Source organism: Dromiciops gliroides, chromosome 2 (genome assembly GCF_019393635.1).
Source record: "Dromiciops gliroides isolate mDroGli1 chromosome 2, mDroGli1.pri, whole genome shotgun sequence".
Taxonomy (NCBI): domain Eukaryota; kingdom Metazoa; phylum Chordata; class Mammalia; order Microbiotheria; family Microbiotheriidae; genus Dromiciops; species Dromiciops gliroides.
The window spans coordinates 466,132,368-466,158,246 of record NC_057862.1 but is presented as its reverse complement, the minus strand read 5'-3'; the positions used below and the strand labels follow the sequence as shown (position 1 = coordinate 466,158,246).

Sequence of the window (25,879 nt, the reverse complement as noted above, 5' to 3'; positions counted from 1 at the left end):
AACTGCCAAAATGATAGTCAGCAGAAAAGTCTGACCATGTCACTCACCCTACTTACGAGTAGCTCTGGTGGGTGGCTTTCTACTGTCCCTAGAGTCAAACACGAGCTTCCCTGTTCAGTATTTGAAGCCCTTCAAACTCTGGCTTCAGCCTTATACATTCTACTGTGTAGCCAAACTAGAGATCCTACTTGTTCTGTGCATACAAAGGTGCTTTGGTATAAGATTTTCCCCCATGCTAGGAATGCACTTCCTCCTCAGCTCTTAAAAACCCCAGAGTTTCCTTCAAGGCACTTAGTGCCAACTTCTCCAGGAAGCCTTTCCTGTTGCCCAAGCTGTTTACTTAGGGCTTCCCTGTCTCCGAAATCACCTTGCCTTGACTTTAGATATGTTTTGTCTGTATTTAAATGGGTATGTGTTGTTTCTCCCAATAGAAAGTAAGCTCCCCAAAGACAAGAACTGTCATTCTTTGTCTTTGTGTCCCTAATCCTAGCACTGTGCATAACATATAACAGTCCTTTTGTTAAACTGAACTGATGAATCAGTTGTGACCATTAATCAATGTGCTTGGTCTTTCATAGGTCTTTCATAACTTTCATATATGAAATAAACATACACATCCAACACTAACCTGCTTGCCGGGAGATTCTATTCATACTGAGATCCCACAGGACGTGAAAGGCTTCCGATGAGATCTCTATCGGCCATGTCAGTAGCTTTTAAGAGGGGAAAAAAATAGGTTATCAGGAACATTCCTAGGTGACAGTATAGGGTTTTCACTAGTCTATATAGTGATTCTTTCTACAGAGAAGTAAATAAAGGTTAATTCCATGGAGTGAGAACTCCAAACTACAGTTAACAGTTAAATATAATAGTATGTCCCCACACTTTCCAACTTCCTTTTGTGTACTGTCTTCCCTCATTAGACTGTAAGCTCCTTGGGGGTAGGGGACTGTATTTCTTTTTCTTATTTGTATCCCCAGCCCTCAGTACAGTTCCTGTCACACAGTAAGCATTTAATACATTGTTACTGAATTGAACTGAATTATTTTCAGGTCAGTCCCTTCTTCTACTGCCATGGAAGATCTTTTTTCCCCTTTTCTTTGCATTTTTAGGATATTGTCCAAGCAGTTTGGGGGAGCGGGGAATATAATGACTTCTGTTTTGGACATGTTGAATTTGGGATAACTCTGGCCAGATGGGTATATACAATAGATGATTGGTGAAGGCTTGAAATGCAAGGAAGGGACTGGAGCTAGATTTATATACCTGGAAGTCATCAGCATGAGATAATAATAAACCCAGAAGAGAGAAGAGCAAGAATCCTAACATAGAGGCTTGGTAAACACCTACACCACACATAAGGGGCAGGAAATGGTTTAGGAGATATGTCAGGTAGGAAATCAGGAAAGAGCAATAGCAATGCAAGATGAAAAAGGAGAGAGTATTCAGGAGAAGAGTTGGTCAATAGTGTGAAATCCAGCATGATAGCCAAGAAGTATGAAGAGGGAAAAAAAACAACCCTCAGATTTGGCAATTAAGTGAGCATTGGTAAATTGTTGAAAGCATTTTCAGTTGAGTAATGGGCTGGAAGTCAGACTGCAGAAGGGTAAGGAGTAAGGGGAGTAGAGGCAATGAATGTAAACAAGCTGTTTGAGGAATCTAGCTGAAACAAGGAGAAATACAGTCCCACAGCTTTAGGAATGTTAGAGTCTCAGTGGAAGTTTTTAAGATAGGGGAGAATTGAACATGCTTGAAGGCTACTACTGTAATTCACCTGGTTGGAGGGGAGGGGGTCATGACCATGGTCAGATCTGGTCTTTAGGAAAACCATTCTGGTGATCACTTTGAGGCAGAGATTAGAAAGATGGTTTGAAGCAAGGAGACCAATAGGATCTATTGCAACAGTTCAAGTGAGAGGCTGAATTCGTGTGGGTCCTTGCATAAGTCCTACTTTCAGTCACTATTTGGAAGAAGGAAAAAACCAGGTCCTCTAATTGGAAAAAGGAAGGGAAAATTAGAATTAAGTTTTTGAAAGTAGCACTATAAATACCTTTCCATCGGCCTACGGGGACTAGCAAAATCCTATCTCCTACAGCTTTTCTCAATCCTTAATTCTAGTGTCTTCTCTCTATTGTTTATTTCCATTTATCCTATATATAGCTTGTTTGCATATAACTGTTTTCCTGTTTTTCTCCTTCATTACATGTGAGGGCCTCTGGGAACTTGTCTTTCTGTCTCCAGCAGGAAGGTGGCCACAAGGTGAATAGCCCCCAATCCTTCAACCATCCTCCACCAACTGTGGTTTCTAGACTCTTCACCATCCTGATCATTTTCCTCTGGCCTGTTTGACAACATCCTTCCTAAAGTGTGCTGCTCCAACCTGACCACAAGACTCTGGCTCAGGACTCCAAGGCACAGGACAGTAAAACCAACTCAAAAAGCACTGTCTTTAGAGTCAGAAGCCTGGGTTTTGAATGCCAGCTCTGCAGCCCACTCTGTGACTCTGGGCAAGTTGATTAACTTCTCTGGGCCTCAGTTTCCTCAAATGTAAAATGAGGGCATTGGATGAGGGAAATGGCAAGCCACTCCAGTATCTTTGCCAAGAAAACGCCAAATGGGGTCACAAAGAGTGAGACACAACTGAACAACTGAACTATCCCCAGCATCATCTCTCCCACTGATTGGCTGGTTTCTCTAGGAAACTCCATTTTAAGAAGGATGTCCTGGCCACCCAGGTCTTCATTATTCTCACTGAAGGCAGGGACAGTCTTTCCGCTTATATCTGTATTTCTAGCACTTGACTTGATTTTCAATGGCTCTCCATTTCTTTTTTTCTTTTTTTTTTTTTTTAGTGAGGTAATTGGGGTTAAGTGACTTGCCCAGGGTCACACAGCTAAGTAAGTGTTAAGTGTCTGAGGCCAGATTTGAACTCAGGTACTCCTGACTCCAGGGCCAGTGCTCTATCCACTGCCACCTAGCTGCCCCTCTCTATTTCTAATAAGATAAAAATCTGAATTACTTAGCCTAGCATTCAAGGTCTTTTGTAATGTGGCCCTAATCTAAATTTCCAGCATTATCTCAGACTGCTGGCCTGTGGCAAACTTTACCATCTAGGAACTCTAGACTATTTGTCACTCCCTAAACAAGCATGGTATTTTCCTACCTCAGGGTTTTTGTTCCTTATATTCCCTCTTCCTGGAATGTCCACCCTACCCATATCTATTTTTTAAAAGCATTGTTGTTATTGTTCACTTTTCAAGGTTCACTCAAGGTTTTCTTGGCAGAGATATTGGAGCAAATAGAGCTAAGTGATTTGCCCAGAGTCACATAGCTAGTGTCTGAGGCCATATTTGAACTCAGGTCTTCTGGATTCCAAGTCCTATGCTCAGCGCTTTATCGACCACACCACCTAGCTGCCCCTATTAAGAACGTAGGACTATAGATTTAGAACTGGAGGGGACTTTGTTGTTGTTGAGTCGTTTCAGTCACGTTTGATCCTCTGTGACTCCATTTGGGGTTTTCTCGGCAGAGATCCTGGAGTAGTTTGCCATTTCCTTCTCCAGCTCATTTGACAGATGAGGAAACTTAGGCAAACAGGGTTATGTGACTGGCCCAGGGTCACACAGCTAGTAAAGTGTTTGAGGCCAGATTTGAACTCAAGATGAGTCTTCCCTGAATCCATGACATCCACTGCACCACCTGGCTGCCTCAGAAAAGACCTTAGAGGCTCTTACCTCCTCTATTGGAATTGTAAGATCCTTGAAGGCAAGAATTGTTTTGTATAATGTTTTATTCCTTATAGAAGAGTTCTACAAACTGTGGGGCATGTTCCTATTGATTCTCCGAGGAGGGAACACAAAGGAATTGACAAAATTATTAGTTAATTGCTAGCATAGTTCTCATATATCTACTTTTTCAATGAAAACAGAGTTAAAATAAAAGTCAGCAAAAACAAAACTAACAAGGTGAATTCACTCCAAGTCATAGTGAATATAGTACAGCAGAGATTACTGAATACAATATATGAAAATGAAGCCCAATTTGAGTTGGATTGCGTCAAGCAGGATTTATCACAGATAAACTGTGATGTCATTTTACTTTTGTATTTGAATATAAAGTATGTATGTTTCAATTAAGGAATCTTTGCTTTCTGTCTTGGGGAGGGGGGAGGGAAGGGAGGGTGGGAGAAAAATTTGGAACTAAAAATCTTATGAAAACAAATGTTGAAAACTATTTTTACATGTGACTGGAAAATAATAAAATGCTTTTATGATTGAAAAAAAGAAAATGAAATAACAAATGTAGCTGAAGATGTTCATTTGATTGATTACCTTTGTAGAATATATGGTTGAAACTGATGTGAAAGGCTTTTTATTTTGAAAAGCTATTGACTGTGTGACATATAAAAATTATAACTGATTATTTTATTATATATGTATATAATTATAATATAACTGACAGATTTTTAGAAAGAAATGGATTGCACAGGTGAAGTTCAATTGATGTCAGGATGAAAAACAGCTCTACAAGGAAATAAAAAAATTTGGTCACTCTTGCAATTTAGACACATTTTCAGTTTAATGGGGAGATTGGCCAATGATGGTTCAGTCCTTAGAATATGCTTTGTTTTGCCTTTCTTGGTAGTTTATATGGAACACGTTCAATATTTCCTGCCTGGTTCCAATCCAACAGGAGAAGACTTGGTGAGTTCATGTCTGGCCATGAATGACTGAGGGTCTGGTACTACAGGGTAATGAAGAGTCTTCTGATTGGCTGAGTCTAGAAGATCTGATGATTCAGAAGGCAGTAAGCCAGAACTGAGTTTGCATACAAAAGGTGATCTACTCCTCCCCCAGTCTTTTTTCAGGTTTCCTTCTTGGCACTTAGGCAGGCAACACTTCTGTAAACTGACTGATAGGGGAGTGGCAAGCTGTATTTCTCCCACCTGGCTACAATGTGTCTGTGAACATGTCAACCCATGTTTCCTTTTATATGTATTTTTCCCTCATCTTAGGTGAATGAGTATCCTAATCGGGGAATGTCGAGGAAACTTGAGAGAGGTTCATCAATCCATCAGAGGTCCCCCTGGCAACTAGAGTTGGTAGCAGAGTTCCCTGGAGTTGGGAGCAGGGGCAGCAGCAGCAGCAGCAGCAGAATCTAATGAGGACCCACTAAAACTGAGCTAGGGAGGAACTTCCCCATCACCAAACAAGGCATTCAGAAGTGAATTTGATGGGGATTCCACAAAGCGAGAAATGAACTCCCTGGTTGAGAAGTTGAAAGGTGCCTTTCATGTTCCCTACACATTCCCCACATGTTCCCTACATATGTGCCTCACTATATTATATATAGTTACTCATGGGAGCTGAGGTCACCAAACAAGGGAATGCCAGGGAAGAAGACAAGAGGGCCTAGGGCAGAACCTTTGGGAACACCCACAGTTAGAGGAAATCGAGCAAAGCTTCTTAAACTGTGGGTCAAGTCCCCATATGGGTTCGAGAAACTGAATGTGGGGGTCGCAAAAAATTTGGCAACAATAAAAGGTTGTGTATATCTATTGTATATACCTATATACCTGGGGTCATGTAAAAAATTTTAAGGCAAAAAGGGGTTTCAAGTGGAAAAAGTTTAAGAAGCCCTGATATGGGTGATGAGCCAGCAAAGGGGTCAGGTATGAAGAAAACCAATAGAGAGTACTCTGACAAATGCCCACAGAAGACAGAGCATACAGAAGTGATGAAGATAACTTGGGAAGGATGAAAACTCCAAAAAAAAAAAAAGTGACAATGAAGAGATCACTGGTAACTGGAGAGAGCAGTTTCAGCTGAGTGATGAGGCTGGAAGCCAGACAGCAAAGGGTTGAGGAAGAGTGTGAGAGAAAAGGAAGCAGAGGAAAGAAGTATAGACAGTTTTTTTGTTTGGTGGGTTTTTTTTTTTGCAGAGCAATGAGGTTAAGTGACTTGCCCAGGGTCACACTAGTTAGTAAGTGTCAACTGTCTGACATGAGATTGAACTCAGGTCTTCCGAGTCCAGGGGTGGTACTTTATTCCACTATGCCACCTAGCTGCCCCCCCCCCCCCCGCCCCCCGCCCAGTTTGTTTGTGTTTTTGTTTTTGTTTTTTAGTGAGGGAATTGGGGTTAAGGGCCTTGCCCAGGGTCACACAGCTAGTAAATGTAAAGTGTCTTTCTGAGACCGAATTTGAACTCAGGTAATCCTGACCTCCAAGGCTGGTACTCTATCCACTGCGACACCTAGCTTCCCCTGTTTGTTTTTTGTTTGTTTGTTTTGTTTGTGTTTTGTTTTTTGGCGGGCCAATGGGGGTTAAGTGACTTGCCCAGGGTCACACAGCTAGTAATTGTCAAGTGTCTGAGGCCAGATTTGAACTCCGGTCCTCCTGAATCCAGGGCCGGTACTTATCCACTGCGCCACCCTAGCCGCGCCACCCCGCAGCCCGCAGCCCGCAGCCCGCAGCCCCGCGCCCGTCCCCCGTCCCCGTCCCCCCGTTTGGTTTTTTTAAAAGGGTTTTAGCTAGGGAAAAAAAGGAGGCATAAAAGCAATGCTTGAGGACAAAGGCCTTGGCCCTTCTTCACTCCTTGCTAGGATCATTTCTTTTTTTTTCTTTTTAATTTTTGCAGGGTCACACTGCTTAGTAAGAGTCAAGTGTCTGAAATCGGATTTGAACTCAGGTCTCTGAACCAAAGGCCGGAGCTTTAACCACTGCACCACCTAGCTAGCCCCTCTATGATCCTTTCTTACCACCTCCAGAACCCGTACTGATTACTACCAGCCACAAGCTATCTCTTCTCTTGGCAGATATGGGCAGCCTGACCTCCCTCTAGAATCATGAGGCAGGGGAATGAGCCAACACATGGCCCAAAGTAGTCCCAAAGACCCTATATGGTCCACTGGAACTAGGTAGAGAATATCTGTAACATGCCCATTTGCACAAAGGACAAATCTGAATATGATGTTCCATGCCTCTTATGTATAGTTTTTTTTTTAAACATATAAGGTATTTTATTTTTTCCGTTACATGTAAAGATAGTTCTCAACTTTTGTTTATACAAGCTTTACAATTTCAGATTTTTTCTCCCTCCCTCCCCCTCCCTCCCCCCCTCCCCTAGACAGCAGGTAATCTGATATAGTTATATCTATATATCTATATACATATACATATAGATAGATATATACACACACACATATATATATTTATGCTATAGTTTTTTGAAACTGTACAAGAGAATAAGGGGCAGCTAGGTGGCACAGTGGACAGAGCACTGGCCCTGGAGTCAGGAGTCCTGAGTTCAAATCCGGCCTCAGACACTTAACACTTAACTAAGCTGTGTGACCCTGGGCAAGTCACTTAACCCAATTGCCTCACTTTAAAACACACACACACACACACACACACACACACACACACAAGAGAAATCAAATTTACAAAGAAACAGTCAATTAGAATGAAAGGTTCTTGGAGGCTGCTGCAGTGGATAAGCACCAGCCCCTGGATTCAGGAGGACCTGAGTTCAAATCCAGCCTCAGACATTGACACTTACCATCGTGGCCCTGGGCAAGTCCACTTAACCCTCATTGCCCGCAAACACAAAACAAAAAAAAACAAAAATATATGTGCAATGCAAATAAAATGGAAGTAAAGAACTTATGAAAATGAAATGGAAGTGAAGAACTGCTTGTTCATCATTTAACCAACTTACTGAAACAATACATTTGATCTTATTCCAACCTGAATAAGAAAAGTTAATAGACTTGTCTTGTGATAGTACACTGAATCAAGCATTTGAACCTGAAAAATTATATTTCTTTTGACTACAGGTAAACAAATGGTTCTCTAGTTGATTAAACAAAATTACATAAAGTTTGCTGTTCTCCATATTAACTTATTCATGTAAATTGGAGTTTTCTGCTGTAGCTTTTATCAATACAAAATGCTGACTTTAATTGTTGGAAAAGAACTGTGAATGACAACATCATCAAAGACACCATATTGAAAAGACTTTTTGACAAAAAATAAGCCCACCTATTAAATTAATAATATCATGGCTATTATTTTGTATTATAGTTATGAAAAATGCTTAGGATTTATTACTGATAAATAAATGTGATATATGCTATTGTTTTACTATATGACTCATTTGTGTGTAGTTATAAAAATATAATAAATTCTTAATTTTATTTGAATAAATATGAGCTAAGAAAATTAGCTTCTTGGATGGTTTTATAAAAAGTACAGGGGGGGGGCAGCTGGGTGGCGCAGTGGATAAAGCACCGGCCCTGGATTCAGGAGTACCTGAGTTCAAATCTGGCCTCAGACACTTAACACTTACACTTACACAGACACTTAACACTTAACACTTGTGGCCCTGGGCAAGTCACTTAACCCTCATTGCCCTAAAAAAACAAAAAAGTTAAAAAAAAAAAGTATAGGGGGCAGTTAGATGGTGCAGTGGTTAAAGCACCAGCCCTGAATTCAGGAGTACCTGAGTTCAAATCCGGCCTCAGACACTTGACACTTACTAGCTGTGTGACCCTGGGCAAGTCACTTAACCCCCATTGCCTGCAAAAAAAAAAAAAAAGTATAGGGCAGGGGGTAGCTAGGTGGCGCAGTGGATAAAGCACTGGCCTTGGATTCAGGAGTACCTGAGTTCAAATGCAGCCTCAGACATTTGACACTTACTAGCTGTGTGACCCTGGGCAAGTCACTTAACCCTCAACGCCAAACAAAAAAGTATAGGGCAGAGAGATATCAAACACAGGGTACTGGAGTGGTGGTGGGCTGAGTGCTTCAACCAGATTAAAATGAAATTTGGAAATTGTTATCAAAATAAATAAAGATACAACAGAACATAGATAATGTTAATGTATGTTTGTTTTTTAAAAGCCAATTTGCCTACGGGGATGCTTATGTAAGGTTTAGTGGCCCCTTTTCTGTTTGAGTCCGATACTACTTCTATACAGAATATAATGCCTTGCACATAGTATATGCTGAATAAACATTTGTTGAATTAGTAAATGAATATGGGCTCCAGATTATTTTCCTTTTCTCTGTCTTGCTTCTAGAATTCATTCCCTCCACCTTTTCTCTTCTCTATCATAGTCCTGAGAATTTAAGAAGCATTCCATCAATTTCTTTGTGGCTGGAAAAAATATATTGATTAGTATTTATCCAAAATCAGCAAATTACTATGTGAACCCTGTATGAATTAGGGAGGCTCAATCCTTTTTTGGACTCCACTAGCTAGTGTTAAAGAGAAAAGAAAATGAGAAAGAAGTAACGAGAATTAGAAACAAGACAGAAAAATAGTCTCACCCCCAGTTTGAATCATTTAATACTTCTGAGATGCCAAGAAAAACTATTATGCCCTCTACAGACCTGAGAATGACACAGAACCCCTGTCCACAAAGCTCCCAAGACCATTCAGACTTCTTTTACTGTTTTAGCTTCTGCCAGGCAGAATTAGACTAGGGAGTGTGTGGCTACTTCCCAGCTAACATCATTCTTTCCAGATTTTGGCCAGCCTCTAAGCAGAGAGCCCCAGGGGCAACTATCAATACAAAGCAAGAAGGAGTCTGTCAATACACAGGAACACACCTTCTTCAGTGCATCTGTAAGGCCTCATCCCATCACAACCATATGGTGACCAACTAAGAGAAGATTGCAGGGCGTCTAGGACAGTGGAACCAACGGTCTACCTGTTGTCATGGAGATGCCAAAAGGACCCTATGTGGGTGATTTACAAGACTGATAATTTTTTTGTGCTTTCCAAAGCCTCACTGTACACTTTGTCATATTCAAGGAAAGAAGAAAATCTCTTAAGGGGGGACAAAACAAAATAACAACACCATTACTTGTCACCTATTCCTTCAGATTCAGTTTCCTCCCCTGTTGTGAAGATAAAGTGAGATAATGTATATAAAGTGCTTTGCAAACTTTAACTGTTATTAGTATTACTATTATTCCCACTTCGTGATAATAAGGGGTCTAGAAAGGGAAATATCTTTTAACCTAGAGGAACATATCTTTCCAACTCTGTTTCAAACAACCCTTCTCTAACACACTCTAGCCAAACTGAATTACTAGCTGTTTCCAAAACTCAATATTCCATTTCTTGTCTCCCTGAGTTTACACCAGTCATCAGCGGGGCCAGACATGTGCTTCCTTATTATCTCTCTTCTCCAGAATCCTTATCTTCCTTCAAGGCTCAGTTCAGGAGTTACCTCCTCGAGTGAAATTTTCATTAATCCATCCCACCCACCAGATGTTCTCTCCCTCCTCAAACTGTCTGGTGTTTACTTTGCTAAATATCATCCCCCTCTCCCCCAGCAGAATGTAAACCCCTCAAAGGCAGGGATATTTCATTTTTGTCTTTTGTCAGAATCTAGCAGAATCTTACACATAGTAGGGGGTTTAATGTTTGGTGAAACGAATGCAAGGGTGACTGTCTGCTTTAGGGTCACAAATAGACAATGGAATTTCTTGACTTCGTGATATGAATGTGGAAAATACAGAGGTTGGGCGGGGAGGAAGATGAAGGAACTAATGGAGTTAGCGGCTAGAGGTAGAAAGAGGCCAAGAAACTAAGAAAGTTGGAGATCCCCTTGAACAATCCATATAGAAAGGTACACATGATTTATAGCTGGAACTTGGGTCTAATTAACAAGAATTAAACTATCGTCCAACTAACAAACATTAGATGAGCAGTAACTTGGTCTGGGGGAATATAAGGCTTCCTGATTCCAAGGCAAACAGTAACTCTGTCTCATTAGCCAAAACTGATACCCCTCATGCCTTGCATTTAAATCCCAGAGGTAGATCTGGTAGATCTGCTGACTTCTTAGAGCTTCCTTATTTTCTCTCCCTGGATACAAACCCAAGGGCAGAATATTTGTTTCCCTCCAAACAGATAATGGATCAATTGTTCTTCACCTTGATTGTGTCCTGGACCCCTCTGGCAGTCTGATGACAACTATGAACCCCTTCTCAAAACATTTTAAAATTAATAAAATTAAATACCTAAGATTAAAAAGGAGATCAATTATGTTGAAACATGGTTTTCAAAATACATATTTTAAAAACAAGTTTCATGGATCCCAGGTGAAGAATCCCTATAGATGCTGAATAAATGGTTGTTCTAAAGACAATAGGAATGGGATTAATTTGGCTCCAAGTAAATAAATATCAGTGTGTATAGTCCAATGATCATGGACCACCTTATAAAAACACACTTCATATATACTTCATCATTCATACAGCATATTACAGAAATGTGGAACAGATTGGCAAAGGCGGCAGTTCCAATTACATAGGAACTATGTAACTCGTTTGTAAACTGAGGAACATATGTAAACTCATAGGAACAATGAGTGTCACTAATGGAGAAAAACAAGTTTTGAAATAGTGAAAACAATTGTTAGGCAACATTTAAAATTTTTAAATGTTTATATTTGTAAAGACCAATGGCTCCCAAAGGATTGGACGTGGTCCCTGGGAGGTTACACTTCTGCCAGAATAATCTCTATACTCTTATTCTTCAAGGAAAACAAAAAGAGACCAAAGGCATCTTAGGACAGTAACTAAAAGCTTGTTGCAATTCACTGGGTTTAACCAAATAGCAACAAAGGTTAAGGATGAATTAAGGGACGGCTTTTGCCTAATGCACGGTTGGAGTACTCTTGCCACCTAGTGGCCAGCATATGATCCTACTCGACCCAATCCTTACCTGAAATAGCCACTGGAGAACTGGGACAGGGCAGCTGGGAGTTTGCAAATAGAGATAACTGAGCAGCCCTCTTCGTAGAAAGGATAGCTGCTGTGCAAATGTGAAGCTGGAGAGAGGCAAAGGAGAAGGGAATTAGACTTGGTGCCTGGGTGCCAATCCTTTTGATAGCACCACCCAAACTTCCTGCCTTCAAAATATCTCAACCTGCCTCTATCAAGAGGGTCAGTCAGCGATGGAGAAGAAGCTAATGGTTATGAAATAATCGTGCTGATGGTTGGGTGAACAATGTTTTGTTCTGGGAGCCCTCTCTCTTCAATAGTGCACATCTAAGCACTATTGTGCTCACTATTGTGAGCTTCTGTCCTCTCAGCAATACTGGAAACATTTTTTTCTTTCATTTCTCCCCATCACTGGGTTTTATGAGGATTACCAATTTCAAAGAGCTATGATCTCACTGGGAAGTATATTCTCTTTACCAAGAGAGGTTACAAACCTTTTACAACAAGATAGTTTTAAAGAGTTGAAGCGGTAAAAAAAAATGTATCACTTTTAAGGGCAGCTAGGTAGCGCAATGGATGGAGTACCGGCCCTGGAGTCAGGAGTACCTGAGCTCAAATCCGGCCTCAGACACTTAACACTTACTAGCTGTGTGACCCTGGGCAAGTCATTTAACCCCAATTACCTCACCAAAAAAAAAATGTATTATTTTGGAACATATATATCCTATATCAGATTGCTTTCTGTCTTGGGGAGGAGGGAGGGAAGGGAGGGAGGGAGGGAGAAAAGTTTGGAACTCAAGATCTTATAAAAACAAATGCCGAAAACTATCTTTACATGGAACTGGAAAATAATAAAATATTTTTTAGATTGAAGAAAATGCATCACTTTGTGGCCAAATTGGTGATGAGCCTCTTCAAATTTTGCTGGGTGGTTCTCCAGCAGTCACAAGCTGTTGTGGATCCTTTACTAGAAGCCTTTCCAGTTCTGTAGGACCTGCCAGAGCTTACACTTCGCGGGGCTAGCCTTCAAGAACCCAAATTCATCTCCATGTCACAGTAAGGTAGCAAAGTCGGGCTTAAATGAAAGTTTATGAGGATTTCTGTTTGTTTGTTTAGAGCTGTGATTTCATTGGTGTAGGGACCTCTAGGTGAAAGGAAGCTCACTCCATCAATGCACCTGTTATGTGCCTTACTGGTTTTTTGTTTGTTTTATTTTTTTGGTGGGGCAATGAGGGTTAAGTGACTTGCCCAGGGTCACACAGCTAGTAAGTGTCAAGTGTCTGAGGCCAGATTTGAACTCAGGACCTCCTGAATCCAGGGCCGGTGCTTTATCCACTGTGCCACCTAGCTGCCCCCTGTGCCTTACTGTTTTAAGAGAGCAGTCCAGGGCACTGAGACATTCAGTGATTTTCCCAGTGTCACAGAGCCAGCACGTGTCAAATTAGGGACCTTGAATCCAGGTCTTCTTGACTCTGAAGCCTGACTCTTGTGATGTTTAAAATCTTAATTGTGGTCGCCAAAAATTAAAAGGCTTCAGTACCAGTCCTTTTTATAGATCTGGAACAGAGGCGGTCCTTACACACTGCTTCAAGGTGATTGGCTGGCGTCATCCAAATCCATTGGCTTTGAAGGTGTTCTCAAGTTGAGTTCACAGTCTAGTTTCTGAGAACAATACCTTCTTAAGGGATAGCCAGGTGTGATTACAATCCAATTAACTTGAAGTAGGCTTAATCAGCAGTCAATCACCCTTGATGATGTACTTGTAATATATACAATAATTCCAAACCATACCCACAGTATACATAGTCACAATGACATGTAAATGATAAATGAATGTAAATGATTGATAATATTAGACACTCTACTATACTAATCCACATCTCTTAGGAGGATTATCAATAATTAATATTGGCAGAAAGCTTTGAGAGCTTCTGATACAGGGAAACACAGCAGGACAGAGTCCTATGTTATAAAAAGTACTTGCATTTTGTTAAGACATTTTATTATACTTTACACACAATATGGAGTGATGAGCATTATTCTCTCCATTTTACAGATGAGAAAAACTGAGCTATTTAGTAAAGTTTGCAAAACAAAACCAAAAAAAAGATTTGAGTGTCAGAAGTGAAGTGAGAATCTAGAAGTCACATAACTCTCAATCCTGGGCTTTATGCCATAGACACTCTTAATGGACAGAATTAGCAAATGAGAGGATGTGGTGAACACAAACAGCATATCTGGATCTAGTTTCACACAGTATTTATATAGCATTTGTATTTTTCCAAAGCAAAGGAGATACCTAAGAAGATGGGAAAACTGACACAAAGATACCTAGAGTCAGGAGGAATTTTGAGTAAGAAATAACAAAACAGGATTCAATATTGAATACTTAAAGCAGTTGGCTCAAAGCCAACTCAGAACGGTATTCTGAGTCTCCATATATAGCCATAAGCATAAGCCTCTTCTTCCATTTGACCTTTCACCATGTTTCTCTCTTTTAATACATGCTCTCAAAAATAAAATGATTACTACAGGAAGAAAGCATCTTTGATTACATGTTTAGTAATTTCCACAAATATGCAGACTAGCCGGAGGGAAGTTAGAAAACCTAAGGAATTAAGAATTATAAATTCCAGTCCTGCTGAGTTGCTGACTTGGAAGGATCCCAGACACTTTTCTATAAAATGAAGAGATATATTAATCTTTATAAGTAATATAAAATATTACTATAGGCAGGATGATATAGTAGCTAACATGTTAGACCTGAAATCGGTAAGATCTGAGTTCAAATTTTGACTCTGACACTTACTAGCTATGTGACCATGGGCAAATCATTTAACCACTCCTGAACTTCAGTGTACTCATATTATTTTACATATATGTTATTTTTACACATATGTGTACGTATATATGTCTATATATGTCTAAATGTTTTATTTCCCTGGAACCATGCAACAATAGCAGATGATTTTATATGTGTGTATTTAACTTGATACAAGATATCCAAAAAGTCTTAAAGCTATTAAAGCTTATAATTGCAGGAAAACTTTTTTTTGTTTGTTTGTTTTTTTTGCAGGGCAATGGGAGTTAAGTGACTTGCCCAGGGTCACACAGCTAGTAAGTGTCAAGTGTCTGAGGCCGGATTTGAACTCAGGTCCTCCTGAATCCAGGGCCAGTGCTTAATCCGCCACCTAGCCGCCCCCACAGGAAAACTTAAAAGGACACCCTGTATACTTTAACAGGTAAATCTTTGCAATACAATGTCATTAAAAGTGTTTTAGGATCCTCTAGTGAAAATCATTCAATAGTCACTATTACTAAGATTTCATTAGTTTCAGAACTTTTAACACTCAGGCAAGGTGAAAATCATTTATAGTGAAGGTCAGAGAGAGGGAGTGAACTATCCATCTGTACACAGCTGTGAAATGTCAGAGGCTGCAGGTGAATCCAAGTCGTCCAGATTCCAAGTCTAATGCTTTATCTACTATGCCAGATTTCCTTCTCTTTTGTTAATAGGACATATTTTAATAACCTATTTTGCATAAAATACCAGGTTAGCACATAGATTTTAGACCTAGAAGGTACCGAAATGCTTATCTATTCCAATTCCCTTCTTCTACAGATGAGGAAACTGAGGCTCAGAAAAATTAAGTGACTTGTCCCAAGTTACACAGCATGAAAATAATAACAATATACTTCCATCTTTGATAATGCATTATTTCTCTTGGAAGATTATATAGGTTTTAAGTAAGCTTCATCCTCTATATGTGTACAAACCTATTACATAATACAGTACCATATATTTTGTCTTGAGATAATTTAATATTAATTTTTTTTTTTAGTGAAGCAATTGGGGTTAAGTGACTTGCCCAGGGTCACACAGCTAGTAAGTGTTAAGTGTCTGAGGCCAGATTTGAACTCAGGTACTCCTGAATCCAGGGCCGGTGCTTTTATCCACTGTGCCACCTAGCCACCCCCATTTAATATTAATTTTTACAAAATGTAAGTTGTGATTCTTCTAGCTTCTTATCATGGCCAAATGAGTGTAAGGAAAGTTTCAAATAACATTTTAAATCATGACCCTAAAAAAAAAAAAAGGACTTGAATAGAAATTTCTTTTGTCTTTTTTTTTTTAAATCAAGGTATTTTAAACATCTGGGAACAGAATGCTCCAAAGTGAAGTTTTTCCCTCAAGCCAAGCTGTTGTCTCCCTAAGTATGTTCAAGCAATTCTGCAAAAACTATTCTCTTAAATCATTTAAAAATTCCAAAGAAAAAAACTTTTCTTCTGTTACAATGAAGGTTACTCCTTGAAAATGCAACAATATTCTTGTTCCCAACTTAACCTTGAAGATACTGTGCACAAATATGTATATAGGCAAACATTATGATTCAGAGGGACATAGTTAAGGATGCACACAGGCCCAGATGTATAGATATAGATACACAAAAGGCAGCCACATCTGCAGAACTATGCAAATTGGCAATGACCCTACCAGAGGGCATATGGTCAGGAAAGGAAATAAACACAGTGATTCTGAGACTCAAAGAGCTCAGCGCTATGGCATTCCGGCTAAAGGGCACCCTGCCAGCTTCTCAATGGGGGAATTGACTGGATGAACCCCTGTTGGCTCAGATCAACACATTTCCAACTGATGCTGTAAGAAAGAAAGCCCACTTCCAGCCACGTTTCTTTTCTGCTGCAACAGCCTTGGAGGGCAATCTTTGCTAGAAGAATTAGCTCTCTCCCCTCAGGTTCAGAGCTGCTGAGTTGAACTGCAGTCTTTGAGGCCAGAAACAATAGAGGGAAAGAAGATGGTATTACTATTGCCCTGCCTGGGAGGAAATGGCTTTCAAGGAATTCTTTGTTTAGAGCTGGAGGAGATACAAGGGATCTCCATCACAGGTTAAAGCCAAGCCAAGTCCACTTAATTGGTCTCCACCTTGGGTTTCTTTCACCTTAGCTGAACTATGAACTATTTAACTGTATTCACAGAAAAACAAAGGGATTGAGGCATAGACAAAGTTATGGGCAGAAGACTAGAATCCAGGAATCACATTTGACTGTGACACTGGAAAGAAAACACCTGACAGAATTATGGATAGCCCAGCCTTGGAAGAAGAGAAAGAGAGCTGAGGAATCCACAATATAATTAGCAAAATCCATGTAATGTCCAAGAATATAAAAAGCCCTAAAATTTGTAAAACTTCAGTTGGATTAAAGTGATGTGATCATTGCCCTGTGAGTACCCTCCTTGTCCACCACCCCCACCCCAATAAGAAAGCTCTAACGAGGCCCAGAAACTGTCTTCAGATGAAGGAATAGGAACAGAAAAGACAGAGCCTTCGACTAAGAGCAGATAACAGAGGCAATCTCCAGGCCTGTCTGAAGTTTGCCAAGTGCCTAAAACAGCTGTCAAACTCTGATCACTCCTTTCAAGAGAGGCTTTTATCTCAAGCACTCAGAGATGAGGAAAAACTGCTTGTGCCAGTACAATCTACCAGTGAAGGAAAGAAAGATGGAGAAAGGAATAAACCACAAGCTAAGAATGCTAGAAGACTAACAGTCCTCTATGCTCCAGCCACAAACCGTAAGGACCATAGGATTCATCCGACTAGCTGTTGAAACTGTCAGTATGTGTTGTCTCCCACGTTAAAATGTGAGCTCCTTAAGGGTAGAAACTGTCTTTTCTATTTGTAGCCCTGGTTCTTAGCACAGAGCTTTGCACAGAGCAAGCATTTCATAAATGTTTCTAATCACTCGTTCATTCATTTTGGTAAAATCCTAGACTTCATGATGAGAAAAGAATTCATAGTGTCTTTTTTTTTTTTTTCAGGGCAATGAGGGCTAAGTGACTTGCCCAGGATCACACAGCTAGTAAGTGTCAAGTGTCTGAGTCCAGATTTGAACTCAGGTAATCCTGAATCCAAGGCCAGTGCTTTATCCACCGCGCCATCTAGCTGCCCCCATAGTGTCTATTTTTGATATGGCCTAAGTTGCTTTTCCTCCCGATCTCTTCTGTGCAAGCAGAGTTGTCCCAGGGAGTAACAACAACTCCAGAGTGCTTTGGGTATCTCCAATAATAAGGTCTGAATAAGCACTGAGTGCAGTTGTTGATAGAACATCAACTTCTGTGCATCTGTAAAGTTTGTCAGGTATAAGTTTAAATAAAATGCTTAAGAAAAGAAATAAATGTAGGCCAAAGCTTTTCCCTCAGGTACTGGGCTCCCTCTCACTAGAGGTCTCCATGCTGGGTGGCCACTTGTTAGATATACTGTTATACATGACTTGGTAGCACCTTCCAGCTCTGAGATTTTGTAATTGTGTGGTGTCTGCTCATGTTCTCTCTCTCTCTCTCTCTCTCTCTCTCTCTCTCTCTCTCTCACACACACACACACACACACACACACACACAAGCATGCAAAAAATAAACAAACAAACAAGTTATTACCATAAAGAGCCAGCAACCTAAGGATCCTGAAGAGCACTCCCTTGACTAATGCCTTCATTATTCTGCAAAGCAAGTCTGGTCATCATCTAGGCCTTCCCTCGCTTTGGGGCTGTTTGATTATTTTTAGAGGTAACTGAAGCAGGTGGGAAAGCTCAGTGCTGTTCCTGTTCTAGAACTGAATTTATTTCAAACCTGTTTCTAAGAAGCCATGAAAAGGATAAGAAGTTTATTGTTATGCAGAAACTGGGGCTGCTGTGGTCTCAAAGGTATATGACTCTCAATCACCGTTTAACATTAATGATGTTTTATACAACAGACTGTCTACTTTCTCGTGCCTGTTGAAATATTCATGAAGGAATACCCCAGGTGGCCACAGGTGCTGACATGACAGGCTCCCAAACCTGCATATGTGCAAGCACTAAGCAATTCACAAGGAGTGGCTTAGGCATGCAAATATTTGATAGAACAAATATACTTACTCACACTCCCCCACAAAGATATTTATGCAGAGAGGTACTGCTACTGCCATGTACACAGTGTGTGTGTGAATGGGAAGTTCTATAAATAATGTAGAACGCAATCTCCACTCTTATTACCCAGCCCCCAAAGCAGGTTCTCTTGCTCCATTTGAGTAAAATAAATGAATGCACAATGAATTTGGGCCTCAACCTTCTATTCTGCTAGACAGAATGAAGTTCTGCCAAGTAGAACAGAGGTTTATATAGTAAGCACTCAAATCTTATTGAATTATCTCCTCTCTCCTTCCTTTTTCCTCTCTTGGTTCTCTTATCATTCCTCCTCTGTCTTTCTTCCCATTCTTCCTTCTTCATCCCTCTTCCTCTTTTTTTTTCCCTCTGTTATCTTTGTCAATCATATATACCATCCAAAGGCCCACTCTACCTAGCCCCAACCAACCACATGAATTCTTCCATCCCAAGTACATTTTGTTCCCCATGATGGCCCAAGGGTCAAGAAAAGATTTAGAAGTCTTTATTAACATAGTAGTTAGGAAATGCTGGTGAGATAGCAGAGCTCATGAGTTCTATTCTTGGTCTGGCTTGAAAGAAAAGTAGAACTTCCCATCTTTATTCTATCTTCCCCAAATGTAAACCCATAGTTATACTCTTTATGGTGTTCAGACTCAGATTCTCCAATCATGCTCATGAATAGATGTCATGGTCAAATCCTGCCTCCAACAAATATTAACCACATAATTATGGGCAAATCATTTAACTTTTGTGAGCCTCAGCCTCCTTATCTATAAAGTGGCAATCATGATACCTCTAATACCTACCTCACAGAATCATCACGAGGCTAGAATGATCTTGTGTATTATAATTTATTCCCAAAGCAGCTTCTGCTTTAACAAGTCCTTGTTGTTTTTCCCTTACAATTTCCTGGATTTTTTAGGTGCCAGAAAAAAAACAAGGAAATTTGAGGTTGGGATAGCCACTGGGCATTTAAAGTAACTAGAGATGCCCTAATGTCATGCTATGAGTGGAGTATTTAAAAAGAGAATCACCGTTCTTTGCAAGAGACAGGAGACAATAGAGGCATGGGAGAGAAGGCACAGGCAGCTTTTGATTGTGTTGAGCTGGGGACAGGGACTCCTGGGGAATATGAGGGGATTTCTGAGGGCTTTAGGACACTAAAGGAGGAGACACTTTTAGAACACCCGCCCATGGGCCCTCTGGTGACCATCTCATGAAGGTCTCATGCAACAGATTCACCTGGGGGGGCCTGTGACAAAGTGAGAGCCAATGTGGTAGGATAATTTGTTCTTACACTGGAACTTTGATATAAGGGTGATGCTTCAAGTGCTTCTCTACAAATATCTTTGAGTATACCTGTGGAAAATGAGGTGTAGAAGAAGACTTGGTGCGGAGATTTGGAAAATTTAGATCCTAATGCAAGCAAGTATCTATGGATTACTCTGTTGCAAGGTTTAACCCTGTTACCTCTTATTTTTCAATTTCACTTCAGGAAATTCAATTCAATCTATCTGTAAGTGAGTAATCTTTCTGTGATCATGATACTGTGGAAAAGAGATAAAGAGCTTTAAGGAAAAAGGGCTAGAGCCAATTGATAAATTATGAATTGTTGTTGGGAATTAATCATACCCTTAGATTAGAGATTGGAAAAGGCATTATGAAGGAAAAATTAGGAGATAAAGAAGTGGCAGTCCTGATTTTGTAAACACCCAGTTAGCTGTTGGTTCAGAACTAAAAATGTTGGGAATGGTCACCCATGCACAGCTGCTCCAACTGTTAGCTCAGGGCTTGTAGTGCCACCTGGTGGCTTATTCTAACATATCATCCCATATAGTTATTCCAGCCATACCTTTCCTAGTGGCAATGTAAAGCAGTTGCCCTGTATGGGGAGTACACCTGTTTTATATGTGGGAATTCCTACCCTTTTTATATCTAAAGTACTTCATAAATCTTCATGGGCTATATAAATGTCAGCCAATGAATAAGATGTTAGTAAAAGACAAGCAAAAGGGAAAAAAATTAAGTGCCAAACTTATGTATTTGTTTATGCTGTTCTTCCCATCTAGAATGTAGTTTGCACTCTTTTATTTAAGCAAATCATACCCATTCCAAGAACCATTTCCTCCATAAAATCTTCCTGGAAAATTTTAGCCCACAAGGACCTCTCTCCTCTCCCTAATATCTTATAGCACTCGTTGCCTATCCAACAAGTTGGGCCCTTAATTAGATTTGTAGTATTGTTCTTTAAATGTTCATATACGCAACAAGAGGTTTTTCCTTTTTATAGGAACACCTGTTTGACGTAAGCACTAGAGAGAAAAAGGCAAGTGAGTAAAAGAAAGGCTACACACATGTATGTGACTCTTAGGGACGGAGACAGAAAAGAGCTTCTCAGAGTGCAATTCTCTGCCTGAGTCATCAGATGGTACTTCGAACTCTAAATTATTGGTCAGAGTCCCTTTTGGTCCTTCCTACATGGGAAGACAGGATTTGCCTGTATTCCTTAGCTTCTAGCCTTCCTTTAATGTCATATAAAGTACAAGTTCTACATCAAACTATGCCCCTTCTCATCCTTTCATTTATCTGAATTCTCGTTTCCCCTTGACCCAGTGAAGAGATTCAAGGAGAGAAAGACTAACAGAGAAGTTTCTGATGATCCTGGAAAAGGAACTTAGGTGCCTCTCTCCCTCACAAGGGATCTTGGTGAGCTCTCATTTGCAATGGGTCAGGAGGCACCATGAAAACAAAGAGATATTGTGTGCTACAATGTCATCTTTTAATTTCCTATACTCCTATTATAGATATGCTAGCTAGCTATCATCATCATGTGGGAGAGCAATCAGGAATAGTGATAGGAGATGATTGGAGGCAAATATCTATATAGGACTGATATGAGGATTCAGTGAGTTAACACATTATTTATTGTTATCTTCCTTTTCACTTTATTCAATGAATGACAGAATATGTGATCATGGCATATTACATATCTGCATTCATGAATGCAGTAGAAATAATATGAGAGTAGAACTCAGACAGGGGTAGATCAGTTTCATATTTTAATATTTTGAGCAATACTCTCTTTCAATCCCTAGATTAATTTCAGATCCTGCCAGTGAGGGGTTAATTCAAACTGTTTAGGGTAGTATGGGAGCAACCTAAGTGGTTTTTTAAAAAAAAAATTTTTTTTTTGATGAGGCAATTGGAGTTAAGTGACTTGCCCAGGGTCACACAGCTAGTAAGTGTTAAGTGTCTGAGGCCAGATTTGACCTCAGGTCCTCCTGAATCCAGGGCTGGTGCTCTATCCACTGAGCCACCTAGCTGCCCCCTAAGTGTTTTTAGATTGACTGCTCCTGAAGCCTCTTAGGAGAGATGGGACTAACCTGGGTATATGGCAGAGAAAAACTGAAAAGGTTCAAATATAGCATTGCCTGTTGGCCAATTCAAATTTTGCACTACTTACGTGGACAAACACTTCTACAATAATATGCTGTTTGAGAGGCATAAAGAAGGCAGTGATTGCACCATGAGGAATATAAAGACTTTTTAAAAAAAGTTATTTTTCAGTTGCATTTGACTCTTCATGACCCCATTTGGGGTTTTCTTGGCAAAGATAATACTGGAGTGGTTTGCCATTTTCTTCTCTAGCTCATTTTACAGATAAGGAAACTGACGCAAACAGGGTTAAGTGACTTGCTCACTGTCATACCACTAGTAAAGTGTCTGAGGCCAGATTTGAACTCATGTCTTCCTGATTCCAGGCCTGATGTTCTATCCACCCCACCACCTAGCTGCCCCTATAAAGACTTTAATTAACAATTAATAATTTATCAAATGGCTCATTCATGACCTTATTCCTATACTATTCACAGCTCTTCCCCCCAACTTCCCATGAACCAAAAAAGTATTACTTACACATGCATATAGCACAATGAAACTCTTTACTAAATGAATTTGAAACTAGCAAAGTAAAACTTTAAATGGGGCTCTGATACTATAGCACCCCACAGGACTCCTGCTGCCCTGTTCTAGGTGAAAGGGAGTAAAGCCCACAGACTTGAAAACACTCCTGAAATCAGTCACAACATGGGAAAATGGAATCACATCATCACCTGGAAGGTGGTGAGTAGGGTGGCTTCTGTTAGTGATGACACTCACTTCTGGGCCAATTGCTGAGGGAAATGTGCAGTCTGATGAGGAGCAGGATGGTTCCCAGAGGTTCTGAAGTCAGAAGAAATATTTTTCCAGAGGCCACTGACAACACACACAAGCTCATTGTCTATGCTTTCTCTGGTGTATCCAACATGTTTCTATCTGGCCTCCTCTGGTATCTGCTAGCTTGTTTTCCAAAAAAAGCAAGCCACTATCTTAATTTTAAAATCTAGGGGGCAGCTAGGTGGAATAGTGGATAGAGCACCAGCCCTGGAGTCAGGAGGAACTGGGTTCAAATCCAGCCTCAGACACTTAACACTTACTAGCTGTGTGACCCTAGGCAAGTCACTTAACCCCAATTGCCTCACCAAAAAGAAAAAAGAAAAAATCTATAGGTGAGGCTCTATATTAAATGGCTTTAGACAGCTCTGGCTAAGCTAATCCCCTGAGGCTATACAGGCCAAAACATTGTCCAACCTTTTGGTGTCTTCAGGATGGAAGCAGTGCAGGAGAATGCAATGGCAACAAAAGCATGAACACAACCAAGTAGGTAATACCTCTATTTAAGTCATGACTCCCCAGCAGGATTGTAAGCAGCTGGAGCGGGAAGTATTAGGTCTTTTTGGATCACCTACAATGCTTAGCACAGTGCTATGCATGGAGAAGATTATTCAATAAATACTTGTATTGATGGGGAGAGCTCAAAATGAGGATACAGAGGGAAAAAAGGAAAGGAAAGAAAGCACTTATTTGACCTTTGAAATCTTTCATATGTTTGCTTTTGGCTGCTCATGATTCCCTAACCCTGCATATTCAAAAGTCAAATGAAGTCTCCCACTAGTTATGCATGAGGCTACACTGAAATGAGACCCTCCCTCCACCCAGCTCTCAAATATGGACCTTCTTCCAACTCCATACCTTACACTTACCTAAAGAAGAGTTCCTCCAGACTGTTCTGAGGGACCAGACTGGTACAGTCCAGGTTGCAGGACAGGAAGTGGTTCTTTGACAAAAACACAATCTCACCTGGATGAAGGGTTGGGATCATATAGAGCTTCACACAGAATTTCTCCACTAGCAGCCTAGGAAACCAGTGAAACAAAAAACCAAGAAACTATAATTTTTTTTTAAAAGATCTACCATTCACAGGGTGGTTTTCACCAACTATTATAGTATATACCTCTCCTACCTATGCTCATGTGTAAGTATTCCATATTCATCTCCAAGGTTCTCCAGAGCAACAAGGTGAGGGCGACTTCCAGTGTCACTTCCCAGGAGCGACTTCTCCCACTCATCTCGCCACAGGGTCTGACTCCTACAGAGCAGACAAAAACCATGCAATAATTGTTGGAGGCTGCTCCTGGGTGACTACTCTTGGTGCCAGGAATGCAGGAGTCATGGTAGAACCCATGGCTTACATTTCTATTTGGTGTAGATACTCCCCTTTCAGAAGTTATCCCAAAACAAGACCCTAACGTGGCTTTCTGGGAGAGTAGGACTCACTGGAGTTTACCAAAGCATTATCAAATGTGACTAATTATCATGGCCCCCAAAATTTATTAATTTATTCAATAAATAATTGTTGAGTACTTATTGAGCATATATATATACATATATATACATGTGTGTGTGTGTGTGTACTACATATATACTACATAAATGAGAGGCAGGATGGCATGGTGGATAGAGTACTGGGCCTAGAGTCAGGAAGACCTGGGTACAAATCCCATTTCTGACACTAGCTCTATGACCATGTCCAAGTCACTTAACCTCTTGGTGCCTTAGGCAACTCTCTAAAACCCCTACTAAATTATAGATGAGGGGGCAGCTAGGTGGCGCAGTGGTAGAGCACCGGCCCTGGAGTCAGGAGTACCTGAGTTCAAATCCAGCCTCAGACACTTAACACTTACTAGCTGTGTGACCCTGGGCAAGTCACTTAACCCCAATTGCCTCACTAAAAACAAACAAACAAACTAAATTATAGATGAGATAGACTTTAGTGAAGGAACTCCTCACACCCACAAAATCCCAGATAATCGTCTCTTCAGTTGTCTGTAAGGTGCTTGGTTCTTCTTCGGAAGCTAAGGCCACGTTGGGGTGAACCCTCACTTCAGCCGGCGGCTAGCACCACTACAAACAAGTTTCCTCATCCATATCTCCCGAAATGGCCGTCTCCGAGCTCGCTTGCATCTACTCTGCTCTCATCCTTCACGACGATGAGGTTACGGTCACAGAGGATAAAATTAATGCCCTCATTAAAGCAGCAGGTGTAAATGTTGAACCGTTCTGGCCTGGATTATTTGCAAAGGCCCTGAACAATGTAAACATTGCTAGTCTCATCTGCAATGTAGGAGTTGGTGGACCTGCCCCAGCAGCTGGTGGTGCTGCCCCTGCTGGAGGTGCTGCTCCTGCTAGCACAGCTGCCCCAGCTGAGGAGAAGAAGAAAGAGGAAGCAAAAAAAGAAGAGTCCGAGGAGTCTGATGATGACATGGGCTTTGGTCTGTTTGACTAAATATATTTTTTGAAACATTAAATAAAAAGCTTAACTAAAAAAAAAAAAAAAATCCCAGATAATCTGTAACATATCCTTACTATTGCTCCAAGTAAAATGGCAGATATAAAGAAGTATAAAATAAGGCTCAATTAAGCAAACATTTATTTAAGCAAGGTACTACAATACAAAAATAAAAATGAAACAACAACATTCTATTGGGGTGTAGAGTGGGGAAGTTTGGAGTGGGGAGAGAAGACAATGTGTATATAACTAAGTAAATAAAAATATACATACAAAGCAATTTCCTGGAGCATGGGAAACCACTACTATTTGGTTGGAGGGAAGGATTAAAAGGGGCTTTGTGTAGGAGGTAGATTATGGCTTTAAACTGGAGTTGGGGATTTCAAGAAATGAAGGTGAAGCATTTCAGACAGGAAGGGCAGATTGTACAAAGTCATTGGGGCAGGAAATGAAAAGGCATGCATGGGGAACAAGTAGGCCAGTTTAACTAGAAGCTATTGTTGAGTTAGTTCAGTCATGTCTGACTCTTTGTGAC

At 40.5% G+C, this 25,879-nt stretch overlaps 2 protein-coding genes across 2 annotated transcripts in view; one reads left to right on the top strand and one right to left on the bottom strand.

Moving 5' to 3' along the window:
• FAM178B (family with sequence similarity 178 member B) overlaps positions 1-25,879 on the bottom strand; it is a 119,576-nt gene that overhangs the window by 89,235 nt on the left and 4,462 nt on the right. Inside the window, 4 exon segments of the mRNA XM_043984969.1 lie at positions 629-713; positions 11,740-11,845; positions 23,759-23,911; positions 24,019-24,144. Of these exon segments, the coding sequence (XP_043840904.1) occupies positions 629-713; positions 11,740-11,845; positions 23,759-23,911; positions 24,019-24,144 (470 nt within the window).
• On the top strand, positions 24,875-25,369 carry LOC122741468 (60S acidic ribosomal protein P1-like). Its single transcript, XM_043984973.1, has one exon. It carries the CDS (start codon positions 24,994-24,996, stop codon positions 25,339-25,341), a length of 348 nt encoding a protein of 115 aa, XP_043840908.1. The 5' UTR covers positions 24,875-24,993; the 3' UTR covers positions 25,342-25,369.